Source organism: Rhopilema esculentum, chromosome 11 (assembly GCF_057945365.1).
Source record: "Rhopilema esculentum isolate cy_ngs chromosome 11, ASM5794536v1, whole genome shotgun sequence".
In the NCBI taxonomy this organism is placed as follows: domain Eukaryota; kingdom Metazoa; phylum Cnidaria; class Scyphozoa; order Rhizostomeae; family Rhizostomatidae; genus Rhopilema; species Rhopilema esculentum.
In genome coordinates this window covers 4,344,096-4,369,016 of record NC_142825.1, presented here as the reverse complement: position 1 = coordinate 4,369,016, position 24,921 = coordinate 4,344,096, and the positions used below count along the sequence as shown (strand labels likewise).

At 37.0% G+C, this 24,921-nt stretch overlaps 1 protein-coding gene across 3 annotated transcripts; it reads right to left on the bottom strand.

Annotated features, from left to right (window-relative positions):
* Window positions 1-639: 639 nt before the first annotated feature.
* Window positions 640-24,669, bottom strand: LOC135694002 (uncharacterized). 3 transcript variants are annotated; one of them, XM_065212630.2, is made up of 3 exons: window positions 24,533-24,669; window positions 4,062-5,383; window positions 640-3,659 (listed from the first exon to the last, which is right to left on the bottom strand). In XM_065212630.2, the coding sequence occupies exons 2-3, from the start codon at window positions 5,356-5,358 to the stop codon at window positions 2,761-2,763; spliced, it is 2,196 nt and encodes a 731-aa protein (XP_065068702.2). In that variant the 5' UTR covers window positions 5,359-5,383; window positions 24,533-24,669; the 3' UTR covers window positions 640-2,760. The 3 variants fall into 3 exon arrangements, with proteins under 3 accessions (XP_065068702.2, XP_065068701.2, XP_065068700.2); XM_065212629.2 differs by lacking the exon at window positions 24,533-24,669 and adding an exon at window positions 12,335-13,364; XM_065212628.2 differs by lacking the exon at window positions 24,533-24,669 and adding an exon at window positions 12,181-12,318.
* Window positions 24,670-24,921: the final 252 nt, after the last annotated feature.

Here is a 24,921-nt window from a genome sequence, read left to right as displayed (position 1 = left end):
TGAAACTCTTACTACAATGGCAAAATAATAAATATATTTAACTTGAACAAAGTTGTGAAGCTCCCATAAAAACTTCCATCCAAAACACGTGGAGTATTTTGCCATCTTGGGGGGTGCCTCGTCGGTGAATCTTCAAACATGTCGGAAAAAAGGATGGTTCAATCACTTTATTGGCGATTGGGCTTGAACACTTTCCTTGAGCTTACACCCTAATAACTTACAAACAAATAAAGAACGAGCTAGCCTCAACTTACGGGTTCTTTTACGGAAAAGAGAGTGTATTCCAAAGAACATGTCCCGTTGGAGAGGCAAAGTTGCCACTACAGTCACTGCCTGATAAATTGTATTTTCCCTCATTCGAATAATAAAACTTTGCTTCACAGCTAATCTGTTTCGGGCGACTTTTAGCTTTTGACTATAAGAACAAATTTATCAGACAGTGATTGCATTTTGAGAACCAGGGCCCGTGCCACCACTTTTCTGCGAAGCAAGTAGTTTTAAAGCTGTAGTATAAGGGGTAGGAAGCCATGACCCCCTACTTTTTAGCCTCCCCCCCCCACTTTTAAATTCGTGGCGCGGGCCCTGAGAACAAACTGGTTATCTCACCGCCACAAAGACTTTGAAAAAAAGAAACGTGTATCATGCTAACTAATGATCTATTACGTAATCTAGTACGAAAATTTATTCCTTCAAAGATCTAAACATTTCAAAAAGAATCTTCTATGTATAGGGGCTAGGCCGTCATCCACTCTAATTTTTTTAAAATCTCAGTTACTATCTCAATGATACGATAAAACGAAAGATTCTATGAATCTTTGCACATCAAAATTACAACCTTCAATAATTTCTGTATGATTAAATGAAACTGTGTTTCGTCGGTAAATATCATTGTAAAAACACGTTGGAAGGATAGAAGAACCGAACAAAATTTGCAGGGATGCCGGAACGACCAAGGGGCAAGGGGGCAGGCTTGAGTAAAAGGGCATTTGAAAAATAACTCTCAGCTTCTACAAATTCCTTCGTAACTGCCATTTTATTTTGATCTTCTGTAGGTCTCTTGAACATTGGCTAACTTTTGGCATAAGAATTAATTTAACAAGTTTTGAGAAACTTCGCCGTGAATTAAGCATTACAATCAGATATTCATATGAATCTCTCTGGTTATTACAATTTGCCAGTTTCAAGGGAACTTTGATGAAAATGGCCCTCTGGCCCTTCCGGCTCCTCCTATCAAAGGCAATAGGGGTGGATGACCCCCCGCGCCCCCTTCTCCGGCGTCCCTCAAAATTTGTCAACTTTACTTTTGGAAAGACATTTCAAGTAACAAAAAAGAAAAGTAAACCCCTCCGTGGGGTTGTAGAGTATCGTGGGGCCAAAGATAGAGGGGCAAAAAAGATTACCTAAATAGAGGATCAAGAAAGGTTACCTAAAAAAGGGTACACATTGAACAGGTTTATTGCAAATAAAGGGAAACCCTATAACTTACAGGGGTTCTAGCTCACAGGCAGATAGGCACGACTCTTAGCATTTTGGAAATAAGCAAATATCGTCAACAGAATTTGTACCAATGTTTACTTGAATTGCCTTTCAATTTACTCTTGATCAATACACCATCGGCTTCAACATCATCAAAGCAATTAACAGGCTGTCCTGCCAGAATCTGCTTAACCAAAAGCCTTAGTAAACGGGCAATATATGGAAATTTGGGGCTAGTTACTAGCAATTAAAGCTTACACAACACATTTGTTGCAGGGATAAGGTCTTTATTGACTAAACCACAGATTCATTTTAAAAACATAAAAACATAATCACAACATCGTTGAAGGGTACTGACACACAGCCTTGTCAGTTTTAAATTGAAACAAGAATACCTTGGACAGCGATAAAAAACTACAGTGCAGTCGTATTCAACTGCTATATCATCTAACTAATAATTAATAACAGCTAATATATGTTTTACCTCAGTACCTAATCAAAAGTCAAAATGGCTCCCGTATAAAAATCATTAAATTTATATACTTGTCGTAAATTTAGTTTATAAAACACAAATTGCAGAAATGCAGTTTAAGACCATCAAAATCCTTGCCTGGTGCATCCTATTTTCAATCAATCTTGTTCGTGATTACTATAAATTTTCAGAATTATAATCAAAATTTCGATTAAATACATGCAGGACAAATATCTTAGGCTCGTTCGATCATCGTTCGTTGTGACTCCGGCTGGGTATGGGCTGTTCAACGCAAAGTATTCACAGACTGTCGATATTATTTTATCTTCAAAATGAGGCAGACATCCAAAAGAGTTAAATTCTACCGGTTTGCAGTGGCATTTTCCTCTGAGCCCTCGATCTGGATAATCGCTCATCCAACTTCGCTCATTATGATTCTGAATGTCAACCAAAGTCTATCTTGGTATAAAAAAGGACAGTGACTTGAGAATTGTTAATTCTTGAATACACGCGAATTAATTTATGCTCCCATCGAATTATACACCTAATCTTAAATCCCACAGCAGAGCCAAACCAACGCGAGCTTCACCTCGAAAGGCGCTGGCTTCGTCCTTATAAAAATTAGATTGGTTTGACACCACGTGCTTTGTCGCCTTTGGCTTCATATATCATCTTTGCGCACATTATGAAACCCTCCTCGGGCAATTTTTTTTATTAAATCAATTACCAAAACGCATTTTTGATCAAAAAATGATTTCCTTGCTTCTTTAAGCAAAACAAGCGATTATGCTTCAATCATAGAATACGAAAATTTAATGAACTTTCCCTTTGGCTCTGTTATTAATGATGTATTCATCGTCAGCTGTCAACCGACTATAGTCCTGGTTGCGCTGAAACAAAACTTTTTCGTACCTAGCTGTCAGGTTGCTTGTGCCATCTAGCACAGTCTCATTGTGTCCATCCTGAGTTTCTCTTGATACTAAACTTGCCATTGTTCGTTTGGGAAATGAGTTGTTATTTCGCTCGGTTTCAACCTCCATTTTGCCTTGTGACTTTGATCTAAAGCTTGAATCGTCATACCCTGAATTACAACCTCCTGGCGTTTTATTAAGCATCGCACGAGGTAAATCAGAAACATTGGATTTGACAATCACCATTTCGGAGCTGTCTTTGTTTCCTACAAATATCCCAGGTGAGCCATGTATTTGAAATTCACTGTGTATGGCAGGCTTGCTCTCTGCGTCCGCTTGTCCGTTGGCTTCGCTATCAGAATTTTTCTCCATCTTAATTTCATGGGTTTCTAATAGTCCATTGTCGCGCTGAGGCAATAGTTCTTGATCTTCAGTAAATGAAGTCTGATTCCCGAATGACCCCGTGTGTTGCATCGAAGTTTCCGCATGTTCAGTTCCAGGAACTGTATGTGTTACTGGGACTCTCGAATCACTTTCTGTTAATACTATAACAGTACCCCCAGCGTTTATAACTTTACTTTTCAAAACAGGGCTTTCATAACATCTATTCTCTATAGACATGCTTTCATTTGACAGAATGCTGTCACTTGCTGTGATTTCACGACCCTGCTGAAAATTCGCCGCTTCTTGCTCTAGTCCAAGGGCAGTGAACAGCTCAGAAGCGGGCATTGGCGGGGGGACGATCAGTAAATCAAGATCCCATCGAGGGTTATACGGTTGCAACCTCCGCTTGGAGAAGTCTGCAAAAAAACAAAGGTATTAAGAATGCATAAATGAAAAGTTACTATAACATTACCTCGTACAACCACTAGCACCAGATTATAAATTCAGCATAAGCTGGAAAAGATTTGCCAAAAGAAGAGGCTGCAATCTGTTTCAATTAACGACAGCAAGGTCAAAGAATACTGTTGGCATATAATTGAGCTAATTGGCTACTGTTTGCAAGTGGGAATTGAAAATGTGGACAATGTAGACAATGTGAAAATTAGCTACTGTTGCAAGTAATTAAGAAAATTGGGTATTATGCTAAAAAGCATTCTATGCCATCTACATAAACCATTCGTTAATTGTCAAGACTACAGAAATTGTATGCGTGGGATTCAGCACCTGAGATGCTGCCATGGGAAACAAGAGCAGATTACCTTGAATAGTCTTCTGCGCAGCGACCTTGCTGCCATCAATCCTCTTCACTTTCGTGTACTTTAGATGTGGGGGCTCATCTCCAGGGGCAAGTGGAAGGTATCTCTTTGTCTTCTTGCTCAATACCCCAGGTGAAATTGGCTGGATTGTCTGTGGGACCCCTGGAGCACTTTCAAGAACTTGATAACCAAATGGAGCATAATTGACAAATGTGTGACAACGGCATTTGTCATCGCAATGACCTACCATTTGACAATGTGGATCATGACGAAGTTCGTGTTGTTTGTGACGGCGTGGAGATCTTGGTGCAATGTAATGTGGCAGGCCAGGAGATTTCTCTACGATTTTATAGCCTTTAGACAAGTCAATCGATGAGCAGCAAGGGCCGGTACACTGGGACGAATAATCGACTTGATGTGATGAGTGCGTCACATTGGTAACATGGGCTGTGGAAACATTTTCGTGGTGGGACACATGCCTGGAGCTGGGGCGGTTCATGGGGCTGTCATCGCCTGCACGTGTCATTGCCTTGACCGTATGTTTACTGCACTCTTCGTGATAATGTATCTCACTACCTGCAAATTCACATCCACAAGAAGCACCTCTTACCAGTGCACTTGACTGATAATGCCGATGGCTAGTGCTACTCGGAGGAATGCAATCCGGGCAATCACAAACTGCCGGCTGGCTATGACTGCTTGTAGGTACCTCCCTCAGTGGCTCCTGAACAGCCGAAACGTTCATTTTCCTGGAGTCTTCATCCTGTAGGGCATCCAGCACTTGCCTCAGTTGCTGAGCATATGGGGACTTAGGCCGTTCATGGCCATAGACAGTCTTTTCGTGTGATGCGGGCGACTTTGTTCGCTCTGCCTGGTCATTATCTCCAATAACGCCTTCATTCGACTTAGGGATAATAACTCCACCTTTTGGCGAGTGCTTTTCATATTCTCTTCTGTGACCATCATGGTCTTCACTCCTTGAAACGTACACAGTTCCTTGCCCGAACTCCTCCATCTCTCTAACCGGCTGCCTTGTGTTCAGTCTTCTTTCGTTACTTCCCTTGCTGTTGTCACTCAAATAGGCCAATGTCAGTTCGGCTTCGTTAAATTGCTGCTTCAAGTTATCTATAGTTTCGTTAGCCAGACGAACCTGTCCTTGAAGTAAACTAATGTTTTGCCGCGCTGTCTCCAACTGGCTTTCCAATATTTTTATAATATGATTGCCATGTTTAAATTTGTCTCTCAAATCATGAATCGCTCGGTTGACGTCATGGGAAAACTGGGTACTGTTCTCCGCCATTTTGATTATCTTCAGTAAATTGAATCTGCGAAAGAAATGACACATGTGTAAGCTTTATGAATTATGAGTTGCGTTCACTTTGCACTGCAACAAGAGGGTACCATCTTGGACCGATTTAAGGGTACCAATAAATAGGTCAAGAAACAATTCACGTGACAGCGAAACAAAATGAACAATTTTGTGCTGATCAGTAATTTATCATGTACCAAATTAGTAACTGATGCATGACATCAACAACGTGGAGAATAAACAAATTACGCAAGCGTCATTTCACTAGTGGAAATCCTTGGGATTGCGTCTGTTTTCCGCTAAACACATTCAAACATGAATACTTCCACGCAAGTCTCATTTCAAATACTTTGTTTTTATGACATAAACAATGTCTGATCCACAATAGCTTGACTGTACTGTGCTTCGTTCTAAAGTTCGAAAAATGTTTCAAAGGGTTATATTTTCCCTTTATTCGTGATTTCCCTTGAATTTATAACTGAAATATAACCAAGAAACTGCAAAAACTCAAAAAGCATTTTGAGACGAAATATTATATTTTACGCAAGTTGAGTAGCGTGAAACGGCATTTTCAACAATAAAATGTTTAGTAACGATGCTAAAGTTCTTCGGAGCATAACGATTACACAGCAGTAAATGCCATATTTTCGCGACTGCCATGAGGATATTAAATTCGATTTCGGGTTTATTTCTTCTAGACTCTTTATCGAACTTGAGTTTTTAAAAGTTCCCAGCACCATTAATTCTATAGTCGTGAAAATTCGAAAAATATACTTCTGATAAGAAAACTATATGAATACAAAAAAATTGTTAGTTTACTCTAAATAACGAGAAATACATTTAACCATGGAAAGATATCTATAACTAAAGAGAACTTGTTGAAATATGATGAGATAACCCTACTTTCACAACATCAAATATTTGTAAACAATTATCATTTGATCGACTCTGCACCATCATGGTACACAATTTTCTATCAAGTTTCAATAATGCCATTTTAGCAGGTCCTGTAGAGTAAAATAGGTCTGAAATGGCACGCATGGGCGATTCTTTCCGTAGCCTTGGAAAACAGAAGTTAGAATGGAATTTGCTCTAATGGTTTAGAAAATAGGAGCCGAGACCCTCTCTGGGCCATCTGTTTGGATTCCGTCGGTTTTTGCTGCAGAAGTTGAAACATGGCCAAAATTACAAAACTGCTACGAGTGATTGTTAGTTAAATGGTTCGTGTTATACTACTTTATTTAAAGCAAAAGTTGTTGGACAATTTGCAATAGTTTTGCCGGATTTCCTAAAGGCGAAGTAGATCCAACTCTTATTTGGATATACCCGAAAAACCGGCTCCAAAAAATAAATATTGACAGAAAGATGAATAAAAATTACATAGAATTACAATGACAGGCGGATTATTGGGTTATTGGTGCTCAGACGGAGTTGAAAGCGATGAGCATAGCATGACTTGGCCAAAAGCCTAGGCTGTAAAATGCCCCAAATCCGCTCAAATGGTTTCTTGTACCAACTTTTTTGACCTCTTGTGCGTTTTTCTTCCTGGGTTTAACAGTTAAAAGCTTGGAACTTCTGAGGTTCCTTTTTCAGAAATAAAGGAAAACTCAAGCGAAAAAAGAACCGCAAAAACTGGTCTCCTTAAACGACTCAAAACGTAGATAGATCGACAATCAATACCGCATTCCTGGATACTGGCATTTTAGAGGTTTGATTTAACCCCTCTCTCCCCCTCGACGCAATTTTGAAATGTTGATTCCCTACAAAATGGCTTATGTGACTAAGAGGGATCTCTAGCATTAGGGATCTTGGAGAAATGGTATAAATTAAAATATACAGAAATAAGACTTAAGATGTTCAGAACCCTCAGCTTTTTGGCAGGAATTCCTGTCATGAAAATGGTTTTGGACCATACCTCATATCTAAATCAATATAACTGGAGTCGTTAGAATCACTCGATTGCAATTGCAAAACTGGTTATGTAATTATTCAACTAAGTTTGGTTTTTTGACTATCAAAAGAAAGGAATTTTGCCAAGAAAAGAAGCTCTGTTGTTAAAAGGATTTCGTTTCTTTTTTACCTCTCCAAAAAATCCCCTTGGTGAATGAAAAAGACAAAAGCCAAGATTGAAAGCGGTTGCTTTTTTAATTATCTATCTGCGTGACCTTGAACTCGTCACATAGTGTACTCATTTTTCCTACACAAAAAAGGATTTATATTTTCAGCAGATTACAGAAAATTAATAAAGGTTATCTCAAATGAAAAATGAATTCCAAGATCACAACTTCACGAAACAAGACACATGTTCCAGGGACCACATCCTATGTACTGCAGTAGTGGCAAGGGCGCCGTGGGAGGGGTAGGGGCCCTCCTGGCACCTCACGTCGGACATTTTTGCGCTTTCCGAATAATCCACAATGTATATTCATGCTATTTCTGAAGATTTCCTATATAGAAAGTCTAAGAAAGTATTTTGAACCTGCCTTTTAGTCACATTCTTTCGTCGGATAAGCAACAAATTTAGGCCTTTTTAGATGGTCGCAAATGCAGGTAGGTCTGCCCCTTTCCTTTACCGAACTAAATCCACAACACCCTATGACAGTACAGCCCCTTTACTTTGAATAAATGGTGTGGCCAAGAAATTCAATCCTTTGCAAGAGAATATGAGTTTTTAACGTCGAGAATATAAGTCATATTTTTCGCGCAATATTATACGATCGACTTAACAAGAACATAGCACATTTTTGGTAGTTGAAACACACAGTAATTGAAACACAGTAAGCCCTAGGAAATTGCCTAACAAGCAAGCCTTGTCCATACTTCGGGTGTGAGGGGTTTAAAATCCACTGCAGTTTCGCCACTGGCCATCTTTTCATCATCTATGGTTTTAATTTAAGTCGTCTGGTGTGGAAAATGTCACTTTTAGACTACCAAGTGTGAAACCTTCAACTTCTAACTGAAATAATGTGAAAAGCCACTGGAAAACATTTAACTCGATTACCAGCACTAGAAACACTGAACTTATGAAACTTATAGCTGTAAATTCAGTCCTTTTTGACACAATTGACACTTTTGTGAATCAACAAACACTATTCAAAAACTCTAGGCGTTTATATTTAAGAATACATGGCAGACGCGGAAACTTATCAAAAACATAATATCCATTTACCCTAGAGGAAAGTTATAACTTCTTTTTCAACTTATAGCAGATATCGCTCATGTTTTTATATGATGCAGTTACTAAATGCAAAAACAGATAAATAAGTCACTGACTGCTTCACTATATTTAGAAAGAAAACAAAAAACGGCGCGCAGTTCAGAGACAGCATTGTACCCATTCCCTTTCAACAGCTACAATAATTAAATACGTAGTTATAAACAAGGGAGTGTAAGTGAATTGAACACGTAGTTATTTTAAACCTGAAGTTAAAGTTTACATGGCATGGCTCAAAATTCGAAATGAAAATGTTACTTCAAAAGGGAAACCTGTTATTGTCAAGCTAAGACATAAAAAAAGGACAATTTAACAGAATTTCTTAACTGCAAGTAGCACCTTTATTTGCAGTATCTTAAATGAAAAGTACTGCTCTGCGGTACTGCATTAAAAAGTTGCACTGGACAGCTCAAATATAGAAAATTCTGCAGAGGACTTCAAACCCTAAGATCCCACGTAGCCAGCACCTATGCGTTACTCCTACTTGGACACAACTAATAGCAATTTCTTACATCATTAGAGGCATGGTATAGTCTAATTGTTTTGAAGCTTTGCTATGGTTCTGCTTGTTTAGCTGCCTGCTACAAACTTCCTTATTGGAAATGTGCTAGCAAACATACTGCAAATAAACAACGCAAATGTTTGGGATTTTAAGGTTTGAAATTGGGAGAGGCAATTTAGAACCATCCTATTTTATAAATTTGTTGGTGTATAGAGTGTACAACTCTGCCTATATGCCTATCAAGCCCTTTGAGAAAACTAGTTAACATTGATTTTCATTATTCTCAACACAGTATAACAAAGAAAAGTGCTTAACAAAAAAATAAACAGGTAAGATAGCAGTGAAACAACATAAAATTTATCCAAAAAAAACACTTTATAAATGATAGCAAAAATTGATTAAGACTCTCGTTAAAATTTTTTTAGCATTAAAAACATCTATGTATCTCATAAACTGATCAGTTCCTTTTTAAATTTATCAGCCAAGATATTTTAGCTGTGTTACTCTCTGTGTTAATAGAAAATTGCTGGCAAGTTGCAACATGATGAAGATACAGTATTTTCCAGTTATAGTCACACCAAATGTATATGGAAAATATGTGATTGTAAGTAAGCACAGTGTATCTGTGAAGAGAGCCAAAGTGAATAGTTTTATATTTGGTTCTAAATTTTCTGTGAATGTAAACAATAGTGTGACTTGAAGCAAAGTGACTTTAAGAAGAGTCAACTGTATATGGATATAGTCAAAAGCAAATAAAAAATTGGGCTACTAAAGACAGTAGTCAATCAGCACAAAGATGAAATTCAACCAAATAGAAAATGTCTATTCCAATACAAAATTTAACTTTTAGGCCAACAAACAATAACTATTTTGAGTCTTCACAAAATTTAGAATAAATAATGGTAAAAACTTGCAATTGCAACAAAATAAAAATTTGAAAACTTATATCATTTCTTTACTGTTAGGGACATGACCTTCAAAAATACAACGACCTTCAAAAATATAATGACCTTCCAAAATACAAAATCTTTTTGATAATGGAAACTTTGACTTACATCTTGCAACAATAAGTTGATAACAAATTTCTGTAATTTATTGCAAATTGTCTCAGATTGAAACAAAAATTCAGTAAGTGAAAAGAAAAGGCTGGTGGAAAACAGTCAATCTGCTGGGGAATGGGACATCCTTCTATCCTTGTCAAGAAAATTCTAACATAAGATATTCTTGCACTGTTACATCAAAAGATACCAATGGAAGCCGACAAAGCTAGCTGAGTGATGATGGATAGAAAACTTCTGGCTGTTAGGAATTGGGAACAAAAAGGTGATGTTGTTTGCATGAACAGAACTCCAACTACCTTTATAAACCATTCTCCATTGCAAATTTTAGTATGGAATTGTGATATCAAATTAATTTCTCTTTAATCAATATTTAACTCTGTTATAAACAAAGGAAAAACTTAATTTTTTGAGCCACAATTTCATCAAAAAGATGAGGTTCAAGCTTCATGTGTCAAAAGACTTGTACAAAAAATTGCAAGCTGGGTTGTTTGCTGTTGTTAGGTACCTGATAGTACAAGTTTAACCATATAATTTCATATTATAAATAAAACAGTTAATAATAATATAGTTGTGCATATTATTTCAGATTTCACATAATGATAATGGGACTTCTTTACTACAATACTCTTCACTGTTGCAGAAAAGATATAGACATTTCATGCTGGAAAATAAATACACCAGGACTTTGGTTGCGCATAGAGGTTTTGTAGTTATTTTTAAGCATGCACAGGCTATGACATTGCCTGTCTTGACACCAAGGTACAAAAGTGCAAAAACCACATAACTCAGCCTTGTGGTAATGATGAATCATCTTTGTTTTAAAGAATTGTTTTCGAGCAGTCAGCAAACATGAGTGGCATTTCTACCAGGAAGATAACAAGTGGTAGTCGTTATAAATTGGATGGCGGATGTTGATTTATTTTGGCAGGCCTAGTAAATAGCCGACTGCACGTTAATTAATCACGGTTGGCGGGACTATTTTGGGAAAACGAGTCAATCGACTGACTGGGTGTTTGCTAGCGGAACGAAAAGAGGAAGTGGTGGTTTGAGATTGCAAAAAATTTAAAAATGGGGGGCTAATTTACTCATACTGATGGTTCAAGAAAACCGCTTTGTTTTCAAGACAATGCGGCGTCCAGGTTCGCTAGTCTATCTGTCAACACTCGATCAAGTAATTTCATTTCTGTAATCTCTGCGATTATTAAACAAATCTTTTACATTTACATAAATTGAAAAGACATTTGATTGAAAACACAGAAAATATACATTGACTGTAACCACCATGAAATGTTATTGTGGGAAAATTGCACGCGGTTTCGTTTGTACAAAGATTTTAGACAATATCTACGTCTTGTCTATTATGTTCGGCCTACAGACCCAATTTACAATCCACAAAAGGGCATCAACGCATTTCTTTCAACTACAATAATTAATAATAATAATAATGATTGTACGCACCAATGAACAAGCTCTTTTCAGATACAGTATTGTTTACATTGTAAAAGTATTACTGTTTCCAATGGACACAGTGAATTCACACAAATATGCGCTACCTTCAAACAGTCGGAAGACTGTCAAGATAAGCACTGGCAGAACCAGGGAGAAACTAAGGACGTGAACAAACACATTAGGCGATCGCGCACATCAGCTTGCACTATCCAGAATTCAAGATTGATAATTATATACCTTCATTAAAATGCTTTTGACCTTTGAGACTGCTTCAAATATAACCACTCTTGAAAAATTCTGCATCTGTGTTATGCACACTGTTTTCGTCTACACGAGCGGTAAATAATCTACCTACTCTACTTCCTTCTAAAAGGCAGGTAGAATACTCGGCAGTCTTACATCCCCCATAAATTTAGATTTCCCTTTTCTATGGCTCGGAAAAAATTGCCTTAGCAATATCCGCTCCGAGACAATGCCCGGCCTACCTGATGTACCTTCGACGAGCAGATTAAATAAGGAAGCAGCAAGTGCAGCGAACTTCCAGCAATTCAAAATCCATTTGCAACTTTACATACAAAGCCTTTTACCTTTTACACGCAAAACAATGTAGTACAGCGTGCGCCTGTTGTGGAATTGATGCAATTGGCAAACACCAAGATATCGTAAGCTGGACATACTTCATAGTTGTCCGCCGGTTAAAGTGCACGCAAAAATTGATACACTTAAACATAAGTTATTTACCTCAAATATATTAATCTGGTTGAGGCACCTGCTAAATGGGGCAATCAACTGGCCTTGCAAGCGAAACCAAATTGCTGGTGTTGTGTCGCCTTCTTTCCGTGTTAAAATCGGCAGAGCGAAATGCAGTTAGGATGGATGCAAGGCTTCTTCCGTCTGCGAATGCATACCATAATTTAGACCTGTGACTGCCTGTCCCTTTTGATTGTTCCCTTGATTTTCACTGGCCTCTTTCTATTCGTCTTTGCGGATTCAAAGTAACTCATCGACAACCAGGTCTGAAGAGGCCAATTTTTCGCATTTGTACATAAGATAATGCTTTTGTCTAGCTCCTATTCAAATTATTCTTAATTACAAGCAATCGCATACCGCTGGCCGCTCAATTGACTGTTGTTATAAGTGGTTATGCGGGCGCGTTTTAATTAATCATTGGGAACTGGTGTCTAATTACAATTCTCTGCTCAGCAGCTTCGCGATTGAAGAGTCCGCCAGTAATTGCCATTGGTTAATTAAAACAATAGAGTCACAGGGTGCGAAGACAATTGAGTAGACACAGGAGTCTATCAGCAACCTTCAAGTTTTCTCTTTCAATACAGCTTTGATTAGGCGGAAAGCGTGACTATCACAGGCAAACACTTTTTGTTTAGTGGCTTAATCACTTGTGAGTATTCTGCAAATATCATATAGATTGAATGAGAAAATCGCTCCCGTTCCACAATGTCATAACAAGGATTATCATGCTTATGGACGTATATATTGGGACAAATATTCGCTTCAACTTGTATATTAATTGGCTTGCGAAGTCTTTTCGTAAGATTGTTACAAACAGGACTTTGGACTGATTTAATGACTCACTTTGCAAATATTATGCAAATTTTGCATAAACTTGAGAATTCGTGAAATAGCCCTGTTAATGTCATCCTCTGCTTATATGTCAAGTCCACGAAAACTAGTTAAATATACAGATGTTGTCTTATATAATACTTACTCTTACTTTCAATATCTTAATCATGCCGTTGTTTTGAAGGAATAAATCTCGACCATTTGCTATTAAATTACACTGCAAATGTCATCAGTGGTGACTACACGAAAGTAAAGCTACAAATTGTTTTGGTTACTTCTATGAATAATTTTCAACAATGCGTATACGCGCCTTTTTAATTCTCCATGATTTTTTTTCACAAAATTTAGAACAGAAACAGTGCGACAGTGACAGAAAATTTGGGGACTTATGGAGGTTTTATGGAGCCTGAATTTGCGCTTTCAAGCCAAAACCATGGAATTTTTTCCCTTTTCTGGCTAACAATACTTTGGTTGAGATTTTGACTGGAAAAATTGTCGCTTACGTTTACAATTTGAGGCTGTTGATAATGCCTGCCGAAAAAATAAAAAAATGCTTGAATGTATTTCAAAATGAAATAAAACATGAAAATAAAAGATTCTTTTTTTAAAATTTATCCAAGTCTCTCGAATTGTATACAAAAATTGCTAACTATGTGCAATTTCTTCTACTTACTCAACCAGCCCCCCCCCCCTCCCACAAATTCTCTGCCAATGAATTGCATGATGTGATCAAATTTTCAGAATCTTTTGGGATTATTAATATTAGTGCCACTTAGGGAAAATTGCGTAAAAAAATTCCCTTCTAATTCGCAAAGGGCTCCGGAATGTGGACGCTCTGGCATCATATTCTTGGGATGGGTGGCAAACTCAAGGTTTAAGGGTGCGGCAGAGAAACAATTTCTGGTAACACAAACTAAAGTAACCGCCCTTACTTAACCTTTCAATTGATTTCAACCTTCTAATTGTCAAGTGCTGATTACCAGTTTTTTCCAACTTTTCAATAAATGAGAACCTTACACGACAAGGTACCGAAGTCCAGAAAATTAAGAAGATATAAAATACAATCTCATTTCTATATTTGTCCCATACTTTTGTACTTTTTTCAATTTTTCGGCCCCGGTACCCAAGGTACTTTCGATACACTTTAAACAATACTATTCCAATCCTAAAAGACGTAGTTATCGGTTCGAGCACGATTGGCACCTCCCCCCCTCCCCCCAACCCGACAAGAGTTTTTCACATGCCATTTGAGAAGGAGCTAGTGACTCTGTAAAGCTGAAATCCTAATATCAGATTGCCCCTTTGCCAGAAATTCATAGTGACTGGTGACAATAATAAGTTCCCTAAAGTCGTGTCCTCCAAAGGTATAAATGCTTTCTATATCAATGCCATTCGAAGTGTGAAACAGAATAGAAAGAGAGGTTACTATTGGGGGTTTTGCAAGGAGGAGGTTTCTAGTCAAATCATTTTGGGAAGATAATTGATTAGATTATTAGGAGTACCGCTGCACTCGTGTACCCTTTCAGTTAAGCCACTGCATTGGCTAGATCGAGTTTAACGAGAATTGTTTCTGGTGTTTGATAGGGTGTGGGTGTGTTTAATCGTTCAATGACAGCACCATCAAAGATGAGGTTATGAATAAACAAATGTAAATACTGATCACCCAATTAACACCGACGTACTTTTCGTGTTTGGCCAATTTTCTGAAAGCTTTATTTTGTATTCCAATTAAAAACTAACACAATATATTTAATAAAATGTGCCATTCATAGCCAAAAAAGACACAGGATCACCAAGTTCCGGCTATGTATGGTACTAACAATATACAACATTTAATTATACTTACAAAGAGAAAAAGAGAGATGAACACAAGAAATGAACAGAGAAATGAGAAATGAAATAATAAAAAGAGAAATGAGCACAATGATTTTAGAAAGATTAAAACGTACCAAAGGTGTTAATCTTTAGATAGACGTCAGAAACGATAAATTATAATTGAATTGATCAGTGAATTGTTGTGAATTGAATTGATCAGCAGGGCCGCCGGACGCAGGTTTGAACAGGGGGGGGCCAAAACGAATAAAAAGGGCACGAATATTTTTTTCCCGAAAGATTAGTAAGTGCCAAAAATGGTACAGATTTCACGGTAATTTGGTAATTAATGAAAATAATGACACACGTTGGATATAGTGAAATTTATCTTCGCTAAAAGTACTCCATTTAGAGACCACGCACTCTTAATGATAATTAATTGTATAGCTTCCCATCTCATAGCCTTCAAAGTTTTTTGAGAGTGTAAATCTTTCTTCCATGTCTGATTTGTACCTCTATTACAATACGCTGTACTTATTTTCCTTATAATTTGCATTGTAAGTGGATTTGGTCCCGGGTAAGAAGCAGGCACATATCCTTCTTTCATACTTGTGGCAGGCGCATTACACTCAAAAAATGTTCAGATTTATTGCAACATACCAACGAATCCGACCCAGAATATGTACTGAATAGAATTTTTGAATTCTTAGTCTCTATATACTTCAAAGCGAGTTCCAGTCTCTATCTCTTTCTAAACCAAGTTTCAGCCCCATTCGAATAATGATTTTAATTTTCTTGCTTATATGTTTAAACAATTTAGTCCCCCTTGGTATTCGCACCCTCCCATCCCCACTTAAACACAAACTTGTTCGCCTCCATGGAATATTTTTTAAAAGCTACACATTTTATGGTTAAGTCATCTTCACACAATCGGCTGAAGGTGCGGGCACATTCTTCACTGCCATAGCAAATTCAATTTGTAACATTGATTATCTCAACAGTCTTATGAACGAAACAAGTTTTTAACTCTCCTTGAAATTGATCCCGGGCGGCTCAGTCAGTTGATCAAACGTATAACATGTGAGTTCCGAAATTTGAAAAAAACAAGAATTCTGGGACATAGAATCTTGAAAATAGTGTTGCATTCTTAATCAGTTGGAGGAAGCACAAAAAGGGCAGGAATTTACTGATATGATGTTGCAGATAATTGTTTAAGTAAACCAATGGCATATTGAAGTACAACAAATTTTGCAGTACTGTAGATTGTTCTAAACCTAGATAAGAAGTTTAAATCTTTGTTTAAGTCTTTGCTAGCCTGTACTCATTGCAGGGACATAACTTTTTCATTTCTTCATAAAAAACATTGAACACAATGTTTTGAAGCAAGCAATATGTCCCAGCTACAATTTTACAGATGTCTGATTTTGTTAATACATATGTCCAGGCACCGCAGAGCAGGGGGGCTGGGGGGCTTTTGCAAAAAATGCCCAATATTAAGTATCAAATTACCAGAAAAGCCTCTTTTTATACGGTTTTAGCCCCCCTCTTTTTTAGACCCCCCACCCCACTTTTCTCAACACTCCGCGGTGCCTGATGTCAAGAACCATAAGGGATTGTTGTTAAATTCAAATTTAGTGAAATCTGCTTTTTAACTTGCCTAGACATAAGTTTAAGAAAAATAATGGCTCCAACATGCTCAGTGAAAAGCAGAGTTCACTAAATTTGATTTTAACTAAAATTCCTGTTCAAGCTTGAATATTCTCAGTGAAAATTGAGAAGATTATTCTCAGTGAGTTACACAATTTTGGCAAAGGCACAGATAGGGTACATTTTACTCAACCCAGAATCAGAGATAGGGGTCCAGTTTTTACTTTCAAGAACACACACGAATACATTGGACCTACTGACTGTGCCCACCGGGGACTTGATCGGACCTGTCACTAATGATTTTGTTGCTGAAGACATACTAAGGAAATTTTCTCGCGAAACTGGCAGTCTCCTTCGCAGTTGATATTGTTCATCACAGCAGCTTGCGCTTCTTGCATCAAAACCAAGTAAAAATTTAAGGAATTTTCAGTGAATGGTCCTCAACAACGTCCAGAGTTATGTTATTTTACTTAGTTTCTAAAGGCAGAATATCTGGCAGTGAAAGTATACACACAATGTATTTTTCGAAAAGGGGCACTTGTTTATACTTTTCGCAAACAGGTGGCCTGTGTCCCCGTGGCCCCCCTGGCTCCGTCGGCCCAGTGAATTGATCAGTGATCAGTGAATCTGAAAGCTTTGCATCTTCTTTCAAATTCATGGCTTTTGAAACCAATACTGGTTCTCTGGATCATAACCATGAGGATTTGTTTCAAATATCATTATTTTCACAACACCTTTTAGAGAATGCAAAAAGGCGAAATTTACGGGGGAAGAGGATCAGACTCTCGCTGTTTAAAGCATTTGATGTCACTCTTTTATATCTTATAATCCCAAAATACTGAATTTAGGAATTTTTGGTGTCATATCAGTTAGGCTACTGCTTAAGTCATGATACAAATACAATGACCTTCCAAACCAGAAAAACAGCAAAAATCTTTTTCGTTTGATGAAATCAAATTCTTCCACGAAAGTTTGCCAAAAAGAAACGGGCAGACTTCGAAGTCCTTTTATGAAAGAATCTCACAGTGGAGGATTCAACTATTCTCTTTTCACCGTTGCACAAGGTATGAAGATTAGTTGAGATTTTTAAAAAATTCTTAAAATTTTACCTGGAAAATATTTAAAAACCACGCCCTTTGAAACGTCTGAAAACTTTATATCCCCAGGACTAAGAATGCAGAAACTTACCATAGGGATGTCTGAGAAAGGATATTAACGATGTTTCTCTCACCATCGGCTGTAGATTACAGCCCCCTTGCTCTTCTTTAAAGACTGGTGTGGTGTCTGTGTCCTCCAAACGATTCTACGCGCATGGCAGATGACTTTAGACAAGCGTGGCACGTCAGGTCCATGTTTGATTAAAATTAGCACTACACTCTTTTTATAAGAACCAGTCAATCTAAGTTCCGGCTGACTGTTAATTTTTTCGAAAACTAGGGAGGTGTTCAGGCCTCATTTGCCAACAAGGTGAGCGAGACAGCCTTCACTTGCCGACAAGTTTGAATATTCGCCGAAAAAGCACCCACACATGAATAAAACTCTTCGTTTTTGAGGCAAAACATTGTTAAAAATTGCATTTTACAATAGCTCAGCCTCGGCTTGTTCTTAATTTGTTCTTATTCTGGACCAGTTTCGAGGCTCGTGTTCTTAAAAAATTGTTCTAATAAACAAGAGTGTGTTTCTAGACCATTTTGTGACGGGCCAAAGAACCTCTTGCTCCCCACACGCAATAAGTAGGAACATAGCTAATAAACAACAGCAGTGGCGGCGCCAAGGGGTGGTATGGGGGGGTACATACCTCCCCACTTTTCTGAAAATATTGTCTATATATTTCTTCTAAAAATGGATTAAAAAGTGCTGGTAGGGGTAGATCAAATTTCCCAAGGAAAGGGATGATTTACTGGAACGAGGCAAAAGGGGCGTGGTCACACTGGCCACGCCCATTACCCTCCCACTCTGTGATAGCTGGCGCCGCCACTGAACAACAGTATAAAATGCGGCGCTGATGAGAGTTGTACTTTGAAAATATCATATTATATTAAAGGTACAGTGATCATATTAAAGGTAAAGCCACTGATCAACTAGAGAAACATGTGGTATCTGGTAGGCCAACCGTCTGTTGGTCCCAGATTAACACGAGATTGCAATGAAATCTCATAGTTGATAGATACGTTTGATAAAACAGTTTGATAAAGCATTTGAAAGAAGCTGGATCACAGTGAGAGTTTTCTTTAATTATCTTCTTGTGTGTTACTATGTTAATTGCTACAAACAATTTCGCAAATACTAGTACTACTCGAGGCCTTGCTTCTGGACCAAAATCTACGTGATTATAGCTACATTTTCATGGAAAGTTATATTACACTCTTTTATTTTTATAAGAACAAGTTTTTAAAAACAAGAGCCTCAAAGTTGGTCTAAAGTTAAGAACAAAATAAGAACAAGCTGAGGCTGAGCTACTGTAAAATGCAATTTTGAACAAAGTCTTATCTCAAAAGCGAGAATTTTAGCCATGTTTGGGTGCTTTTTCGGTGAATGTTCAAACTTGTTGGCAAATGAAGGTTGTCTTACTCACTTTGTTGTCAAATCAAGACTGAATACCTCCCTAGAGCGAAAAAGCTAGCAATTGCACTGCTTACACCTTGCAAGTTTAAAAACAAATTAGGAACAATTCAGCCTCAGATTTTCGAAAAAAATCAAGAACAGTCAGCCTGAGCTTAAATTTACTGGTTCTTACAAAATAGAGTGTACATGAAATATAAAATACAGGTTGGAATTGGTGACAAATTATGGAACCTCCTACAAAATATAAAAAACAATATGCAGCCTCATGTTGTAATGCACGCATGTGAATCATGGGCTTAAGTAGATTGCACTTGCTTTACATTTTTAGAATATCTTTATTTCCATAGAATATTTAGAATATATTTTTAGAACTTCTTGAATTTAGCCACGTAATCTGAAAGAATGACATAAAATACCTCTCATTGTGCAAAATTAGCTAGATATGTTCCAAATTGGGCGATATATGGCCAATGAAAGATTTCAAGTTTACTAACGAATTGCTGTTATTCTGGCCTGGTTCATAAAGTTTTGAACCAAGACCAAATTACAGAGGTTTGATGGGGCAAGACCCTGTGCTAATATGGCCATATCTCAGCCAATTCGCAATGCCTTTAACTGATTTTGCATATTTAGAGGTATTCCATAACGCTCTTTCAGGTTCTGGGATCAAAATTAACAATTTAAAAAATAGATTTTTATGACGTCATCACTTCGGTGCTCTATATGTTTTGCAAACGGTCAGTTCACTGAATATAAAGATTCCTGAATATACTGGCTAGCTGTTATCGCATTATGTGGCCTCTTAACTAAAATTTGATTTATACCACTGTGTATAACCCGGCATCAATATCTGTACTCCTGCAAAGAATTACATCAATCGAAAAGCAGTAAAAAGGTTTGTAAAATGATATAGAGTCTAAATTGAGCCTTCTGAAACGGAAGGGGGTTCCCCCGAATAATTATACAGCAGTGTTTTGATATTCCTAACAAACAACAACAGATTTCTGTTTGCTAAAATTAGGCCGGTTATTGTTGGGTTCATTAATAGCAGTAGAAATTCGCCAAATCCGCCGTTCCCGTCATTTTAAGCCAAATTCTGCGTCCTAAAATTAGATGTAACCAACCAGGGAAACTAAGATTATACCAGTTCCCTTTCTACAAGAAAACGGTTTGATAATTCCGTGTGGACAATCCTGTCTTTCCGTCGAGAAATTGCCAGATTTCCGTTATCTACAACTTTTATTATATCATCTTCTCGCAAATTTTCTTAAAATTCTGTTATACAGAAAAACCCTGATGACCTCCACCTTACTACAATTTTTGCTAAAAAGTAATGTTATTTACCTGGACAATTAACGAACTCTCGCTCATCATTAATGGCTTTTAAAGCCCTGTGTACATGCAATGCAAATAACACTATCTGGCCATCACAAGGCCTATCTGGTCATCACAAATGATATTTTTTCATATTAGGAAGACAACTTCAATAGCTAGCGGCGGATCCACTTATTCTTTCTTGTCAAACCCGGTGGAGTTAAATATCAATATTAAAATGCTTAAATTAAACCACATTATGCAGTGAGCCTAACAGACGTGGTTTACACAGCCTGATAACAATTCAAGGTATAAACAAATTGCCGATCAAGTTAGTAATCTTATTAAAAGCATTATGTAACTTAAAACTTAACCAATATCTGTGGTAATTTCCAAGGGAATCAATGTTCTGCTCTAGATATAAGTTCGATTCAGGGACTAGGGGAATTATAGATGGCAAAATCTAGCTGTCAGAAGAAAGTGCCAACATGCTCGATTTATTCAAAAAATGGAGCATTTCAAGAATGCAATTGACACAGAAAAGCATAAAGAGTAAAGGAATCTCAATTTTCACAGCACAAGTTCAACTTCTTGCTGTTCGCATCCAAGTTTGCAAGAAAATAACTGTGTGTTACCTGTTCAGTTTTTTTTTGCTTACCTCGAATTGGCCCGATTTCCTTTGTTTATCTTTTATGGAATCTTCTTCAAAACGTTTTCTTTCGCAGTGTCCTCCTTAAAGTGACAAACCCCAAACGAAACCAAAACGACAAAAAACCCATGATGAACCAAGAAACCCAAGAAAGAGTGACCACGGAGCAAATTACAACTTGAGGGGGGAGGGGGCTAAAAACTTTTCGGGGTGCTATTTTTTGTATGGTTTCAAGCACATTTGGGATTTTAGGAGGAGACCGTCAACTCCTTCTTTGCTTCGGCGGTCCTTGCCGTTATGTAATTTTCTGCTTCTATGAATTTTCTAACAGGAAAACGGGAGTTTAGCGAGGGTTGAGACTTATAATTACTTTAGTTTTATTGGTTAGTGAAGCAATTATAGTTAGTGTCCAATCTTTTTCACAAGATCTGTTCCTGGGCAGCCTTTTTGATAAGATCTTTTGTTTTTCAAAAAAAATCTGAGCAAATGGAACTTGTTTTGACATAATCTACAATATTTACACTAAAATTTGTAGCGATCTACGTGATGTTAAACATGAATATATAACTTATTTATAATTAAGACAGAAAAGTGCAAAATTAAGTATCGCAGTAGGATAGAGGGTAATGTCACATTAAAAAAAAACTTTGTTTTGAAAAATAGGATTTATCAAAAATCACAAAGTTTACTGGTATAAAACTAATTTCAGAGTTGTTCTGCAAGGATTGTAAAGAATTTGAAATAGTTGATGGAAATGTAAATTGGATACATCCGAAGAAAACATGACAGATTTGGAAACAGAGTTAGTGGGATATAAAGGATATTCATAGAAAGTATAAGGAATGCGTTTTAGAGACATGCATTTTATGGGAAAATGCTCATCTTCTCTGGCGTTGATAGCAGATGTTAGAAAACAGAGCCAATTTGAAATTAATACAAGAAGTACTGTATTGAATATCATATTTTGTAGCAGCATAATTGCATACGAGAGGTCTTCCATACTTAATTGCAAAAACCGACCAATCTGTTGTTTTAAGTACTTGCTTCCTTTAATATGAATCTCAGAGAAAATGTAATTATTTTAAAGATAAGACACTCCTTTTATTTAAGAACACACTTTAAAAGAACACGAGCCTCAAAATTGGTCAAAATGTTAGAAAAAATTAACAACAAGTTGAGGCTGAGCTACTGTAAAATGTAATTTCCAACACTGTTTTGTCTAAAAAGTGAGGAGTTTTTTGCCATCTAGCGGCGCTTTTCGGAGGATTTTCAAAACCTGTTGGCAAATGAAAATTGTCTCACTAACTTTGTTGGCAACGGAGGCCTGAACACCTCCCTAGAGCGAAAAAGCTAGCAATTGCACTGCTTACACCTTAGCAATTTAAGAACAAATTAAAAACAATCCAACTCAGATTTTCGAAAAAAAATAAGAACAGCAAGCCTGAACTTGAATTCACTGGTTTTTATGAAAAAAGAGTGTATGCTCTGACTAAGATGGTCAACTTGAAGAAAAAGCAATGCGATGTGGAAATTTTCTTTACGTTAACGAAACAGCGCATGTTTAATCAACTAATCAACTGCGCTACTAAAATGTCTTACAAAACTGTTATCTAGAGGTCATATGACAAATTTATTTAAATGTACTAAATTCAATGCTGAAATAAGAAAAGCATTAAGAACATTCGAACTTTAAATTATCCAAAAAAATATGAGCACGGCAAGTACTCATCTTGAGTTCTGCTTCTGCGTCAAATTAGACATGCCTCCCGTTAAAATTAAACAGTACATCCATGCGTTACCCTGCCTACGTTAAAAGGCTCTCTTGGTGCATAGTTTCTGAAACTGTTTCCTGTTTACATATTTATTGGTCAAAATACGACGCTACTTAAATAATTATATGTCTTTAATAGACGACCACTTACTCCTGATTATGGGTTTACAGTCTTGATAACGAATGAGTTCGTGTTGGCCATTCTAGATAGTTCGTGTGGTTCAAATAAGGATTTCAAATCGGTTGTTTAGGAGAAAAAATTATATATAGTTGGATAAAAAATAGGACATATTTTCACTAAAAAAGGAGACTGGAATTGAAAATTTATCATAGTTCACGCTAACTAGCAAAAGCAAAATATTGTTTTTTTAAATTTTACTGAAATGTTACATGTTTTTGCTACATGCATAAACTAATAACAGAAATGACATGTAACCATTACAATTTTGTTCAACAACATCATGATGTCTAGAAATCTATGTGTTGAGGGTAAATACAGTTTGGATGTAGTACCATAATTATTGCAAATCCACATCCACAAACTTACTGTCTCAATCTCATTTAAAGTCCATCATACCTATGTTCATTAGCACTAAATGATTTAAAGAAAGGTTAACGGATAAATCATGATGGCCCATGATATAGGGCCACATTTGCAAGTTATTTACTGGGTACCAAAACAAAGGGGCTTCAGGTGTGACTACCTGAAAATATTTATTTGCCACACCCTGAATTGTAGTAAACATTAATAATTAACAATTTCCTTAAATCAAGATTATCACTACCAAAGAGTTTGAATTTTGACAGAAAGATAAGTAACTTCAAGAACTTTTTGATGTAAGATCTTTGATTAAATAGATATAACTTTGCCTTTTTAATTACTGTTCTATACTCCAATGGCTAGATGCTTGCATTGATTAAGAAGATTGCAGCACCGCCCTTGCTGAAATTTAGTAACTTGGAAGCACCGCCATGTCCGAAACATAAGGTAAAATGCTCCTCACAACTTGCGAGATCTATACTTTTGATATTTGACACGGTGTTGGTTCGTGACCTCCACCATGAATGAAGAACTATTAAAGGTTGATGCCTTAAAAAATTGTAAGTTTATGGCGATATCAAAAACCCTCAAGGCCTACCTACCGATGTGGGAAAGCATTTGGCACCAAACTGAATTTCCGCAGTAAATGCCAAGCCATAGTGTCAATATTTTTCAATATTTCATAGCTGATTTATTCGCATAGTGAAGCCAATAACAAAGTTACACTATCGCGCGAATACGTAGTGGGACGTAAACATGTATGTTGTGAAGGCACTAATAGACAGCAAAGCAAACCGAGGCTCGTATTCGAAAGTGTCTGATTTGCGTAATCAATAGAGTTAGATAAGCATTCCATGTCTTCGAGACACTATGACTGATCTAAAATTTTTTTTAGATCAGTGGACACTATATCTACCAAGCCGAAATTGTGTTATATTTCAGAAACTAATCATATTTGAGAAACTGGTTTTACCTTGTATATGGTATTTCCCATAAGGTCTCTCGGACTAGCATAAATAAATATGTTTGTATATATTATTAAAAGAAAAGAAAACATACCTTGTGATACTAAACTCTGTGTTATAGTTTCTGTGTCCAATACCTTGTAAACAGTCACAGGTATGTTGTTGTTAGTAAGGAAAACTATTCATATATATCGCCGCGAGTAAGTTCACACAACAGAACATGTGCTGCAGTAATCCTGAAACCTTTGATAGTCTGTAATATATCTAGTATTTGATTTAATACAGGCATCAGTATTATATAAAAATGTGGAATAAGTATTCCCTTCCGTTGACCGGAGCGGCTACCGTCCACACGCGCAATTATTGAACTTATCAATTGGGCAACATGGCTGCTTGGCAAAAACCCAAAAAATATTGCTCTAATTGTGTGCTTGTAAATCAGGCTGTAATTGGCTGCTGGTATGTTGCAGCCAGGCAACAGCT

Coding starts and splice junctions, on each gene's coding strand:
- LOC135694002 (XM_065212628.2), bottom strand. CDS start 12,275: ATGAAGTATGTCCAGCTTACGATATCTTGGTGTTTGCCAATTGCATCA. Junction 5,384..12,180: donor CATTGTTTTGCGTGTAAAAG/GTAAAAGGCTTT, acceptor TTTCTTTCGCAG/ATTCAATTTACTGAAGATAA. Junction 3,660..4,061: donor TGCGCAGAAGACTATTCAAG/GTAATCTGCTCT, acceptor GTTTTTTTGCAG/ACTTCTCCAAGCGGAGGTTG.